Raw genomic sequence first — 15322 nt, 5'->3', positions numbered from 1 at the left:
TAATAAAGTAAATCGAAGTGACGCTGAATTTATTAAAACAAAATGCTGTGGTCTTGTCTATGCCAATACTCCCAGAAGTTGAGCCTCCATGCATTAGAAACTGGTATTAACAATGGGAAAAAATTCTAAATATTTCTTCAGTGTAGAAATGTCCTTTCTGAGTTAAGTTTTATGTTCCTACTACAGAAAGGATGTAGACAAATTGGAGAGAGTCCAGCAGAGACCAACAAAAATGGTTAGTGGGCTGGTGCACATGACTTCTAAGGAGAGGCTGAGAGAACGGGGCTTATTTACTCTGGAGAAAAGAAGACTGGGGGGAGGATGGGCAGGGATTCAGCAGCCTTCAACTAACTGAAGGGTGGTTCCAAAGAGGATAGAACTAAACTGTTCTCAGTGGTGGCAGATGACAGAACAAGGAGCAACGGTCTCAAGTTCCAGCAAGGGAAGGTCAGGTTAGATATTAGGAAAAAACTTTCTCATCCCAAAGTTAAGAAAGCACCAGAACAGGTTACCCACATAAATTGTGGAATCTCCATCCTTGGTGGTTTTTAAGACCTGGCTAGACAAAGCTTTGACTGGGATGGTCTAGCTGAGGATGGTTCTGCTTTGAACAAAGGGACTAGATGACTTCCTGAGGTCCCTTCCAACCCTAATTTTCTATGAGTCTGTGATTTCTATAATTCTATAAGTCTTGCTAATTAAAAACCATACCTTCCGTCATCTAGCTCAGGGTTGTTCTACCCCTTTAAGCTGGTTGGCTGGCTGGATCTGGACTATGGAACTTCTTATGATCCCAGCAATCCACTCCAGCAGTAGGGTGAGCAGCAGCAGTGTTAACTCCCCATATAAGGATTGAACCAGTACTGTTAGCCCCGTCACCAAAAGGTGTCTCCAACAGGGAGCTAAATCCAAACATTTTGTGGCCAAGCCTCACTGGCACAGTGGTTGTCGCAGCCATGGGAGTTAACATTGCCAGTGCTCATCCCACTGCAGGATTTCTGGCACCAAGGACCAGGATTTAACTACTTGTGGGCTGCCTTTAGCCTGTGGGTCACCATTGGGACAGCCTTGATATAGCTCAACAATTTATGGAGGGATGACAGGATATCCCTGTGGGATTCACTGAGAGGAATTACAATGCTACTTTGACAAAGGCTGAAAAACTAAAAGACATTAAAGTTCTAGAATGGATTGGCTTTATAGCTAGCATATACTGTATTCATTCAATTCTAAGATTAAGTTTTTTTCCCCATATGGCATGAAGGGGAAAGGCCTTTCATCTTGGAACTGAATACAAGGTGGTAGATGGAGAAGGCTGCTGTCTGGCCTTATTAGTGTATTCCACTGAGTACCAAACCCTAATCCTTTCTAGTCACAAAATAGTGATTGGTGACCTGTCTGCACATATCAAAACATAACAGGACAGAAACAAAACCACCCTCTGTACTTTCCTAGCTTCATACAATTTCTCAGAAAATGTTTCCAATTTACTAGTCTTACTTCCTTGATGTTTTAACTACATTTCTGGAGGTTATACATTTCAGTCATCTGGCAAGTGAATTCTATCAAGTAACAATATATTCCTTGGGTAGAGAAAACTTCTACTTGTAGAACAGATAGAATGTGTGGCTTCAGTCCTAGTTTTGCATTGGTCTTGTCATGCAAGGAGACAGAATAATCCTCTAACACGTGGCAGAATTGCATCACGTAACCTGAACTCCTTGGGCATGTCCCCACATTCAGGCACGTGTGCATGCAGCAGCTAAAATAAAGCGGTGCAAATTTGAGCTGGGGCTTTTTGCCTCAGTGAACGTGCCTGGACATGCACTTTGGTCTGGGGCAAATTGTGCCACTTGGGGCAAAATAACCCTGCTTGGCTCCTCCTGGATCTGCAGCCAGAGAGAGCTAGAGCCCAGGGGCATCACCTGTGCTGTCCCCAGCAGTATAAAAAGCTACAGTGTTAAAGCAATTTGGAGGCCTACCAGTGTCTCTATCATCATAATAAAGTGAATTCTAAATACCTATATGTTTCACTGCCCCCTCCCCCCTGCAGAGGCTACAGCCCCCCCAACCCAGGGGTTACAGCCTCCCCAACAGGGGCAAAATGGCCCCCACAGGGCTATCACCCCCCCCACTGCAGGGCCCACATGCCCCACCCCTGCTTGCTCCCCCAGCCCCTCAGATTGCTGCCCCACCGCCTGCCCACTCCCCCAGCCCCTCCAATGGCTGCCCTGCCTGGCCCTAACCCCTGCTTGCACCCTCAGCCCCCCAATGCCTGCCCCCCCCACTGCAGCCTCTGGGCACTTCATGCCAGTACCTTAATGACAAAACATCCAAAAAGATCTCGGTGTAAAATGGAAATAATGTTACTATAGGAAAGAGAATATCTGCTGTGTTGTATCCATGAGATGGCTTCATGTCTGTCCTGTGTGATCCTTTATATCCTGTCAGTAATACACTGAGATAGCTTTATAAGCATAAGATGCCATATAAATTTGTAACATGCTTTTTCATATGTGCCTGTTCCATGTAACATGTGTTATACTTAGTTGGGAGAATCTTTCTGTCAGCTGATATCAGCATTTTGGCAAGAATTTTTTTTGATGAAAATTTCCCTTCCATCTTCTGTTTTAGACATTGATGAATGTGAAAATGACTTCTACAATGGGGGTTGTGTCCATGAGTGTATCAACATCCCAGGAAACTACAGATGTATGTGCTATGATGGATTCATGTTGGCTCATGATGGCCACAACTGTCTTGGTAAGTACGGAATTTGGTGAAGATGAGTAATTAGTTTTGTGTAATTAATTTGTTAAATTGTGGTCAACAATACCTATATTTCCTCTTAAATCTATTTTCATGTATATAATTATCAGTACAGGTGTGATCCAGAACCTTTTTGAAATGCGTCTTTACATTGGCTTCAGTGAGTGTTGGATCAGGTCCTTGAAATGCAAATTTAGCAAGGGAATGAGAAAGATGGTTAGCCATGTTAGTACCAAGTTAGGCAGAAGACACAGCAATGTAGCATCTGATAGACTGATTCAGAGAGGCATGAGTTTTCATAGGCTACAGCCTACATCATGACTAGCCTATTAAAGCTCATGCTTCACTGACTGACTTAACCTATAAGGTGCCACGCTGCCCTGCTTTCAGCTTGGAAATTATGAGCATATATTCTTGTAGACTTAAATTCTCTCAAAACCATGCATCTGGCTCCAATTCTCTAGAAAGCTACTCTTGCATACTTATGCTGATTGTTTTTTTTAAAAGGTCATCTGCATCACCTGCCCAAATAAAGTTTTTCTTTCTTCCATGACTTAGAAGTGTAATACTTTGCAATCCATTTTCATCTATTTTTAATGGCAGACCTCTTTTTCACTTAAGTAACAGCATACTAGTATGTGGTCAGTGTTAATAGGAATAGATGAAGGGTCCATCATCTGATTAAAAATTAAGTCCCATGGAAATTGAAGGATAAATAACAATTCATCAGTACAATTGTTGGTGTACATCTATCAGAAAATAATGCATTCTTGATTGTTGAAGGAGCAAGAGTGATGATGTTGTGCAGGTGTTGAGGAGCAGAACTACAGTAAGACCGTTATCATTAACAGGGCATCACTGTTTAAACTGGATTCATTCCACATGTAGAATTCAGATTCAGGTACCTCCTGGTTCAGCTATATTTGGATCCTGATTAAAATTAAGATCCTGATTAAAATTAAGATCCTGATTAAAATCTATTTGTAATTTTTAATGCGTTTGGGAATTCCCATCTTTTCCCTTCAGTTTCTGTTACTAAAGTAACTAGTAATTAGCATTAGTTACTAGGGACTGGGGCTTTTATGACTGCTGCTGCAGACTCCCAGTGCCAGCCTTAATGATGGCTCCTTGCACAGAATCTGAGTGCCCAGGCTGTTTGCTTTGCATTCAGTTTCTCATGTACATGTATAAGCCACAATGGAATGAGCTGCTTTAAAATCCCACCTACAAAAGGCAGTGACCAGTTTTTGATACAGCCCAAACTTCATTGTGATTAAAACTCTATGCTGGGTAGTATGTTATTATATTGTGAAAAATGGGAAACCAGGTAATGAACTGCAAGTAACATTACCCAGTACTGTCAATCTGCATATAGTTGTTCCATAGTCTTACTAGAATTTCTGGGCAAGGTTTCACATAGTCTTTCAGCTGCTGTATTTCCTACTTTGTTCATTTTCATCCCAGAGTAATATTTGTTCAGATGGATTGTACATCCTGTTCATTGACAGCTTTTTGACCTGAGCTTCCAAACGTCATTAGTCATAAAAACAAACAGCAGTTATTCAAAAGACTCTGAACAGACTAATGTATAAATATGGAGCTAGACTTTTCCTCCCTCCCCTGACACCAGTCTAAAAGCGTTCTTTTAGTCAGTCTGGGCTTGATTATGCCCTGTTACAGGGTGGTATTTATGTTTCAGCTACAGCTGGTCAAACTGTCATTGATATCAAAGTATGGCTATTTTTTTTGTTAAAAAAAAAAGAATAGCCATTTGGTTTTATTTTTGGCTCGGTTTTTAAGCAACTTTATCACTGGTGAAGAAAGGGTGTAGCATATATGCCCATAACAAATATGGGGCAGCAGGGGAGTAAACCACAAGAGCAGTGATTCTCAACCAGGGTGCCATGAGATTTTTCAAGGGTACAGCAGGATATCACATGATACTAGCACGGTTAGGTGTTCAAACACCTACAGATAATTCACAACATAAACCCAGAGATTCAAATAGGAATCTGTGTGTCAAAAACGTGCTGACCTAGTGGGCATCTTTACATGTGCTCCAGTAGTGGCAGCAGCATTTCTAGTCAGGTGGCAGTGATGGAGTTGTTTGGCTTCATGGCTCATGGTAATCTATCTGATTTCTTCTCAACTCTTCATTCCACAAGTGTTAATGACCCCCACTCCTTTTTTAAAACTCTTAACCTAATCAAGCTACTCTTATGTAATTCTACTGCCCTTTAGCAGCTCCTGGTAATGTACCTCCTGTTTCACAGCCCCGCAGACTGTTTTTAAGACTAGCTAAAAATGTTAGCTCAGGGAAGTAACTTTCAGTAAAGCAGTGGATGCACTGTCAAGATACTCACAAATACTTGATTTTGTTTTATGAATCTGAAAGAGATGTAAATTTAATTCTAATGACTACAAGATTAAAGAAACATCTTTTATGATTTTTGCCTAGTTAGTTGTGTTTTTAATACATAGTATATGATATAGCAAATTAGTACACATGCCCATAAAGTTATATTTATTTTTGCTTCAATCTTAATCTGAATAATATAATCCTACGTCCCTAGAGTAAAGCTTCTAGTTTCTTTTTAACCAGACAAAAATATGGGTTGTTATATGCAATGATTCACCACACCATCTGTACCCCTCTTTCCAAAGTCCTGGACCTGTCCATGATGCCCTGTTATCATATTTTAATCTAGTCATAGAGATGCTGTGTCTGGAAAAGAGAGAATAATTCATTTTCCAAACCCATTCAATTCATAACTGCTGAGATTAGTGTTATGTTCAAAACTGAGATGACATTTTTGTGATGTATTCATTGAAACCTGGATATCTGTCATGAAAAGGAGAATATTCTTCTTTCTCCATGCACATATAACTTTCCATCCGCTCTTTAATACAGTGTTCAACTTTTTTAAGATACATTAGTGAATATGTCGATCAAAGATTTCTAAAACGCTGTATTTGCAGATGTGAAACTGGGATTTGGAAATTTTGGTAAGGGCACAACATTATGGTTATTTTGTGCCAAAAAAGAGTTGTTATTTATTTATTCATTGAATAAATCATCATTGGAATGGATTAAAGATTGTGTGTATCCCCTTCCCTCTATATATATATATCTCTCCCTTTCAAATCCAGGTCTTGTTTTCATGGTTGAGTAAAGAAATATTCCAAACAGATGGTGAAAAATACTTGTCCCTGTTATTTTGTTGACATTTTTCTGCTTTATAAATAAATAATATTTTTAACAAGTCTGGAATTATAGGTTTGCAATTATGATATTTCTTTTATTTAAATGTCCATTTCCCTCCAGGAAAAGTCATATGATTGGAATGGTATAAATAAGGCTCTATAGAAAATAAATAGGGTTCTAATATCCCAAATAAGTGAATATAGAATTATTTCAGTTTCATAAAATGTGTAAATTATCCCTGAAACTGAATAATACATGTGCCACACAGAACTGAATAATATGCTTCCAGGGCAGTATGTCCACCTCCAAATTCTAACCCCAGAAGAGGGCTAATGCAGTTATATTCCAGTGGCCCCTCCCCATCCCTCCCCTCCTCCCAGCCTTCACCCCCCATAAAGAAACACAACACACATTGATTTTAAAACTCCATACATATTCTTCTTTCTGTATTTAATTCAATAGGATTTTTTTTATAAGGGATTCACTGACATCACTGTAAATTGCATTCTTGAACACAAGGTAACAGGTCACCTGATGATAATTTATTTGCATTCACAAGCCTGTAATGACCAACGGACGCTGTTGACACAAACTATACAGTGACTATATGGCATTGCCCTATTTATACCTCACTGCTTTGGAAACTGTTGGCCAGAGGATTCATAGATTCATAGATGCTAGGGTCGGAAGGGGCCTCAATAGATCATCGAGTCCGACCCCCTGCATAAGCAGGAAAGAGTGCTGGGCCTACATTACCCCAGCTAGATACACATCCAACCTTCGCTTGAAGACCCCCAGGGTAGGGGAGAGCACCACCTCCCTTGGGAGCCCGTTCCAGACCTTGGCCACTTGAACTGTGAAGAAGTTCCTCCTAATATCCAATCTAAATCTGCTCTCTTCTAGCTTGTGGCCATTATTTCTTGTAACCCCCGGGGGGGCCTTGGTGAATAAATACTCACCAATTCCCTTCTGTGCCCCCCTGATGAACTTATAGGCAGCCACCAGGTCGCCTCTCAACCTTCTCTTGCGGAGGCTGAAAAGGTCCAGTTTCTCTAGTCTCTCCTCGTAGGGCTTGGCCTGCAGGCCCTTAACCATACGAGTGGCCCTTCTCTGGACCCTCTCCAGATTATCCGCATCCTTCGTGAAGTGCGGCGCCCAGAATTGCACGCAGTACTCCAGCTGCGGTCTGACCAGCGCCCGATAGAGGGGAAGTATCACCTCCTTGGACCTATTTGTCATGCATCTGCTGATGCACGATAAAGTGCCATTGGCTTTTCTGATGGTTTCGTCACACTGCCGACTCATGTTCATCTTGGAGTCCACTAGGACTTCAAGATCCCTTTCCACTTCCGTGCCACCCAGCAGGTCATTTCCTAGGCTGTAGGTGTGCTGGACATTTTTCCTCCCTAGATGCAGCACTTTGCATTTCTCCTTGTTGAACTGCATTCTGTTGTTTTCTGCCCACTTGTCTAACCTGTCCAGGTCTGCTTGCAGCTGCTCCCTGCCCTCCGGCGTGTCCACTTCGCCCCATAGCTTAGTGTCATCTGCAAACTTGGACAGAGTACATTTCGCTCCCTCATCCAAGTCGCTGATGAAGACATTAAAGAGTATCAGTCCAAGGACCGAGCCCTGCGGGACCCCACTGCCCACACCCCTCCAGGTCAAAACCGACCCCTCCACCACGACTCTCTGGGTGCGACCCTCCAGCCAATTCTCCACCCACCGGACTGTGCAGTCATCCAAGTCACAGCCCCTTAACTTGTTCACCAGTATGGGGTGGGATACCGTATCAAAGGCCTTCCTGAAGTCCAAGTATACGACATCCACCCCTCCTCCTGCGTCGAGGCATTTTGTAACCTGGTCATAAAAAGAGACTAGATTGGTCAGGCACGATCTGCCTGCCACGAACCCATGCTGGTTTCCCCTCAGCATAACTTGCCCTGCCGGGCTCTCACAAATGTGAGCCTTGCAAATTTTTTCAAAGACTTTGCCAAGGATGGAGGTGAGACTAACTGGCCTATAGTTGCCCGGGTCCTCCTTCCTCCCCTTCTTGAAAATGGGAACCACATTGGCCCTTTTCCAGTCCTCCGGGACTTGACCCGTGCGCCACGAGCGTTCAAATATTCCCGCCAGTGGCTCTGCAGTGATGTCGGCCAGTGCCTTCAGTACCCTCGGATGGAGCTCATCCGGGCCTGCCGACTTAAAGGCATCCAGTTCTTCCAAGTGACCCTGCACCACCTCAGGGTCCACGCATGGAAGTCTGGTGCCTTGCTGCTGCCTCCCTACACTCCCAGTGACAGACTTGTCATGCCTCTCGCTTAGGAACACTGAGGATCTGGCCCAGTTGCAGTTGAAGAGAAAACTGGGTGGGGACCCCAAAATCTCTTGTTTAATAAAGGTCCTCACATGACTTTGAACCATTTCTGTGTGCCACGCTTTGCATTCCTTTGTAAGCTTCCATTGAATGTCTTTCCAGCAATGTCAGCATAGCAAAACAATTGCAGTCTTCATAAATAGCCAATGTTGGAGTTAGATGACATTAATTAGATGACGTGAGGTTGATCAGTTAAGTGTTTTTTTTCCCTTCATGTTGATATTTAAGCATATTTCCTTTTCTCTCTTTCTTCTCTCCTTGAGGTTACTTGGCTACAATTTTTGTACTGGAAAATGTCCAAAACTGTTGTCTTGGGAATTCAGCTCACTCTCTATTTGACATTTTTATTGAGGAATTTCTCAAATATAACACTAAATAATGCCACAGGGAATTCAAACTATGATGAGATCCGTGTCTGGCTAAATATAATTGCTTTTAGCATTGTAATCACTAGAAATAGTAGTAATTCTTTTTGAAAACTATTCTAAATTTTGTTTGGTGGATACAAGACTAATATTTAGTCTCATACAATAAGCTTTCTTTACCCTTCATTTGAAACCAGTCATGAAATATGCTTTCCATTCCTATACATGAAATACTGCTCTGTTTTCTTATGAATAATTAGCTCACTTGTCCAGATGTTTTTTCCCATTTGATCACTTTTCCCCATTGACTTATTGATAAATTGATCTTTCTTCATATCTTTCAGATTTTGAGGCATGCCATCATTTTCCATCACCCTCTTTTCCTTTGGGAGAGGTGGTAGAGGAACTGATCGTTCTTTCCAACACTGCACAGTACTTTCCATATTTTGCTAAAGTGCATTAAATTATTTTCTTTGGTAATTTGGTAAGCAGAGTTGTACCGTAAAAATCTTTAAGAAATATCAGCAGGGCCACCAACAGCAAGATAGACCCATGAGAACTACTGGGATACAGTATAGTTATTCAAACTACTGTAGACACTGAAAGTACATACTCAGGTCTTATTTCAGCAAAGCACTTGCAAAGCTGGAGTGACATCTCTAGGGCACAAAAGCCTGGGCAGGTACATGGAGGCACTGGGTTGTCCATATACCATGTCCCCTTCTTGGCCTTGCTGGATTAGTCTAAATGAAAGATTTGCAATCAGCTTGGCTGCAGGAGCTACTGGAGCAAAGGAGATCATCCATTTGTCTGTCTTTCAAAACTCCAGCTCTCAACTGGCTGCTGACCAGGGTTAAAGAGCCCAGTCTACCCTATCATGGAGTGGACCTCAGTTCCACACCTTTTAGCAGCATTTCCTTTGTCAGGAGCAAGACCAGTATACCCTTTGAGGCGATCTTCTGTCTGAAGCCTTTGGCATGCTAGAGGTTGCCAGATTATTTAACTGCCACCGAGCACTTGGTGTTAATAGTCACAGGTAGTATTGTCTACTGTAAATTATGGTAGTAGGAGAATCTGACCTGACAGGTAAGGTTGGATGTTGGCATGTGCTTTAGTGAACTGAGGACCTAGAATTGTATTTCGAAGGCTATTGGATGGAATTTCACAATGCAGGTGACCCTCGCCATTTGTGGGGGATATGTTCTTGTATCCCCTGCAAATGGCAAAATCCGTAGATAAGGCACTACGTTTATGAATAAAGCAGTGTTGCATTCATGAATGCAGTGCCCCCGGCAGCTGGGATGGGGACACAGCCGCGGTGGCAGGAGCCCAGCGGCAGCAAGCATGGAGCTCTCAAGGAGCTCCTGGAAGTGTATAAAGTGTATTTAAAATGTGGGTTCAGCATTTGCGAATATTTGAAACTGTGAATGCCGAACCCGCAAATAATGAGGGTTTCCTCTGTTTTTCATTTTGTATATGTATTATTACTCTTGTTTGATGGCTCATGTATTCAGCTGAGGTGCTTTTTTCTTGGAAGGATTTGTTTGTTCAGTCAGTGGCTCACCTACTTGTAACTCTTTGGTTGAAACATTTATTTAGTACTGGAGTTGATGGAGCAACATATACCTATCCTGTTTCTTTGCACCCTCCATGCAGTGTAGCCTGTATGCTTTAGTTGATTTATGACTTAATTGTTGAGGGAAGTTGGTATAGCACCAATGTTTTAAGAATTGATTCAGTGTAGATCAAGATGCTACATGGATGTGACGAAGTTTATATTCCTTTACTGCTACTTTAGAGGAGACTTTGAGAATCCATCCTCCCTGTCTGTAATTTATTATTTATTTTTTAGATTTATATCCCACCAAAAGGCTCAGAGGGGCCTACAGTAAACAGAAAAAACTCCATAGGCTCCCCAAACAACACCCCAAAATTTGAGAGCTCCCCTGAACAGACCCAACTGCTGCTTCCCTGCCTAAACCCTCATACAAGCAAACCCTTGAGTCAATCCCAACTGCTTTCCAACCACCATTTCCATCCAGTTAGAAGAAACCTCTTCCTAATTCCCCCCGCAACACCCTACCCAATCACTCCCACTCTCCTACTTCAGCCCTACCCTCTCCCAGTGCTCTTTCCAAACCCATACCCAGTGCCCTGGCAAGGAAGTTTAGCACCCAGGGCAAAGCCTGCAGTGGCAGCCCGCCCTTGCCCCACCCACAGATCCAGGGGGCACACACCCTCTCCCATGCTTGCCTGGGAGTGCATGCAGTGGCAGGAGCTGCCCTCCTGTCCCCACACCCCCCACAAATGAGCTGCTTGCAGCTCTGTCCCATGCCCTGGCTGGGCAGCAGCTGTTATTGCCCCTTTGCTTCAGCTCCGGGGATGGTCGCCCCACTTGCCCTGCTTGCTGTTGCACTGCCTATACCCCTTCTCCAACAGTTGGGGTGTGGCTGTCCCCCAGCCCCAAAAAATCACATCTAACTCTGCCCTCTCCTCCCAACAAACACACCAGTACATTCAAAAGAACTCTAACAAAAAAGAAAAAGACCCTCCACCACTGCCAAAGGGCAATGCCAAAGTGTGCCCTAGAGCATGCCTTTCTGTGATGCCTTATGGCAGCACCAGCCCAGGAGGCCTGACAGCTTGGTAGGCTCTGCAGGCTTGCCAGGTTTTTCTCCCTCCTGTCAGGTGGCCAAGGTGGTGCCTAGACTGGGCCCCAGCCCTTGCTCAGAGGGTCGGGGAGTGACAGCATCAGTTCTTCAACCCAAGTAAGCCTGTCTGTTAGTTTCAGTAGCAGCCAAGATAATAAATCCAATATTATTTCATTCTAAAAGGGAAGATGGAGAGACTCCTGTTGGCTTTTTTTTCAGCCAACTTTGGAGGTGAGAAGGAGGAGGGCCATCATTAATTGATCTGACACTGGGTAGGCAGCATGTTATGATTCACTGCTTCCTTCTCACTTATTTTTTAGAAGTATTTCATCTAATGTTGCAAAGTCCAACAGTGGTATGGCAAACTTTTAGCCTTTCTCTAAGTTATATCAATACCTTTTATAAGCAGCTTAAAAACCTGCTGGTAGCTCCTGGGACCACTATTAACAAAAATGGCTTAACAACCCCCTTTATGTGACTTGTTAACTACCCTTCAAATACAGATCTTCCTATTTGGGGAAGGTCACACAGAAGTCAACAGTCATCATGAGATAGTCCTACCAGTCACGCTAGGATAAGGATTAAAGCAGGTTATGGGTTCCAGATACAATCAGAGCTAAGTATAAGATAAGTGTCAATAGGTCTTGAGTTCTCATTCTGATTCTGCAGATGTCTTGTTGTGTGGTTTCCCATCTGAAAAGTTCCACCTACCTTACACAGTATGTATGACAAGAAAGAATGGTAGTGGATTTCTGGAAAGGTATTTCTGTTGATGTATTAGATCTCTGAGGAGCCTTTACCAGTGGCAATGAAGTCACTCGCAGCTGGTAATTGACAAATGAGGCACTCTCAATCCTGGAGATAGGTGAGATACAGTGTTCAGCTCCTCCCTCTGAGAAGATACAGAAAGTGGTCTTTGCACCATTTTCCCATCCTCCTGAAGGGCTCTCAAAGGTAGAGTAATGCATTCTTAATCTGACAATTTATGGCAACCAGGAGAGACCATAGTGGATTAAAGGATCACCACTATTGAGCAGATAGATGGCACTCAGGTCGGTGTGTCTGTTCTTTATTGAGCATGGATCCTACTTTCTTACAGAATCAAAGATTATTGTGAGACACTGAATGTGGGTCACAAAAGAGGACCATGCCAATATTAGTGGCAACAGGGGACAAGTAGGAAGGGTTTTGGAGGAAAGTTCAGGGTTTAGTTTTGCCCAGGTTAAGTTGACATTAAGACTTACATGAACAGATAAATAGACAGCCTAAGATACGCAACTGGATGGAGAAAGCTCAGGAATGAGAAAGCAAATTTCTAATGACCTATCATGACATAATGATTTAAAACCATGTGAAGAGTTGTATATAATATAGAGAGGGGGAGAAGCTCACAAACCTACCCCCTGAACTCCCACCTTCAAGGAACGGCAAAGAGGAATGTGTGGATCCACATTTGCAGAGACTAGAGGAATGATCAGGAGGAGAAGAACCGGGGGAGACCGTCACAAAACCCAAGAAGGAAGTCGTGACCTATTTTATTAAAATAAAGGTTTTCAGGAGAATTATACTTTGAGAGTTATCCAAAAAAAATTAGCACATTTGTCTGGTAAAAGCAATTCTGACTTCTGAATTCTCACTGAGCATTCCAGCGCTGCTGAACAGCTGACAATAGAAAGTGGAGGAGATTATTGTGCTTGAAATGGGGAAGTGAAAGAGACCTTTTTTTTTATTTTATTTTTTGGAAGCTTTCCTGGCTAAATTAACTTACAAATCAGTTTCTCTCTGTCAGGCCTTTTGAAATATACCAGTCACTAATGTGAATATGAAAACATTGGGAAAGAAAACACTATTCAGGCAATACATAAATAAAATATAATTTGCATGAAGCCCTGCATATAAAAACCTCCAAAGGGCATTGTGCTCTCTTCCTAGAGGCACAAAATTATATACGGAATAACATAGAGAGGTTTTTCTTTAAAGTCACATTATTCTGTTTTACGCTTACTAAACACATTAGAGGAAAATTTAAAATATTGTGGTTCAAGCTTTTTTCGAATTGCACTGGGGATTGATTTTGTCTTTTCTATAGCAAATAAAGGTGTTACTGATAGCACTCTGTTTTTCCCCAGTAATCACCTGTAACATTCTCTTGTTAACAGGAGCTAGTATTGCTTTATTACAGAGACACTTCTTGTTTTCCAGATTGCATTCATCTTTATGTTTTGAGATTATTGTGTGTTTCATGGAATCCTCTGCTCTTTATAATATCTCTAAGCAATAAGCCTGAAGTAGGTGTTAAAATGTTATTAGCAACTACCAAACAAGATGCAAGGGAATATTGATAATTATTTTATATTCATCTACTTATAACCTTACTTATAGAGCCTTTTTGATACTACCCACTGTAGTATCTGAGCACCTCACAAACACTTCATGGATTTATCCTCACAACATCCCTCTGGGGAAATGAAGTATTATTTTCCCTGGTTCTCTAGATGAGACACCAAAGAGATTAAATGGTCTCTTGATCACCACACAGGATGTCTGTGGCAGATCCAGGAATAGATCACTGGATCTTTTGAAATGCACACTTACACACTGTATTTCAATCATCTGGTACTATAGTTTTCTTCTTTTACAGCTATATGTATAACTGAATCCGTAAGAGTTAATAGTAATGCTACAGTACAGTACCTTGATTAATCTTCTGTCAGACCTCACTAATGAGGGTGGGGCTGCCTCCACACTTGAATCTGAGACCTCCCAGGAACTGGTTATTAGGCCTGTACAAAGCAGCTGGTATTTGCTTTGGATTCAGCCGATTTGGGGGACAGTGATTTGATTCCGTGATTGGAATCACTGTCCCAAATCTATTCAGCCAAATCTGATTCAGAGATTCGGCTGCTGCTATATGTCTGAATCACATAGGCCCATCCCCCACCTGCTCCCCCAGCCTCAGCAATGGCTGCCCTACCCACCCCAGCTCCCATGAGTTTGGGAAAAAAAAGCTCCCACTCATCAGATGCTGCCCGGCAGGGGGGCGATCCCCGCTTTGCCCCACTGTCCCATGCTGCATGGGAGGCTCTGCCACAAGCCCCCACTCCCCCAGCCTCCCCCCATGGCTGCCCCACCCACCCCTGCTCTGGCCCTTTAAGAAAAAAAACAAAAAAACCCCCGAACTCACCAGTTCCTGCCTGGTAGGAGGCAATCTCCACTGCCCCCCACTGCACCATGCTGCACAGGGGGCTCTGCACAAGCCCTCAAAGCCCCGAGGCTGCTGCAGGAACCGGTGAGGCTGGGAGGGTGGGTTGTGGGTTTTTTTCTTAAAGGGCTGGAGCTAGGGGAGATGTGGCAGCTATGGGGGGGGGCTGGGAGAGTGGACAGGGGTCAGGGGCACTGGTGGGGACTGGGGGAGCAGGCAGGGGATGGGGCCTGGCAGGGTTCCCCCCATGGTCCCCTCCAGCAGCCTCCCCTCCCCCACCCCAAACTTACCAGTTCCAGATCTGGTTCCAGCTCCCTGCTGCAGCGACCAGGGACTGCTCAAATCATCAAAGCTCTCCAAATCTTTTCTGAATCAATTTGGAGAGCTTTGAATCAATTTGGACCTTTTTATTGGTCCCCTGATTTGGTTCAGATTTGGAGATTCAGCCACTGAATCAGACCAAATCTCCTCTGAATGGAATCGCCACTCGAAGCTTCACACAGCCCTACTGTTATGGTGGTTCAGTGCAATGAATAATTTTTCATACAGAGTTAATACAGTTCCAAAAAGACCCAGCAGGGTTCTGGGAGGCATTGTGATTCTAGAGATTCTGTCTATCTGATGAGATGTGAAACCAAGAATTCACCTGCAAGTGTGCATTAAAGATCTTATGGAACATTTTGTAAGAGAAGAAATATTAGCCTCTGTGTTTTTAGCAAATATACACTACAGTGCTAAACTAGAACTCCAGCTAAC

General features: G+C 43.0%; 1 protein-coding gene across 8 annotated transcripts in view; it reads left to right on the top strand.

The window, feature by feature from the left end:
• Nucleotides 1-15322, top strand: part of SCUBE1 (signal peptide, CUB domain and EGF like domain containing 1) — a 365618-nt gene that overhangs the window by 56409 nt on the left and 293887 nt on the right. For all 8 annotated transcript variants that reach the window (XM_090043750.1, XM_090043747.1, XM_090043749.1 and 5 more), the window contains exon 3: nt 2635-2763. In XM_090043750.1, coding sequence (XP_089899876.1) covers nt 2635-2763 — 129 coding nt within the window. The remainder of the gene's footprint in view (nt 1-2634; nt 2764-15322) is intronic.

Source organism: Crocodylus siamensis, chromosome 4, assembly GCF_052110815.1.
Source record: "Crocodylus siamensis isolate JL-2025a chromosome 4, ASM5211081v1, whole genome shotgun sequence".
NCBI classification, from domain to species: domain Eukaryota; kingdom Metazoa; phylum Chordata; order Crocodylia; family Crocodylidae; genus Crocodylus; species Crocodylus siamensis.
Note: the sequence above shows the minus strand (reverse complement) of the source record. Positions and strands in the feature narration are given on the sequence as shown.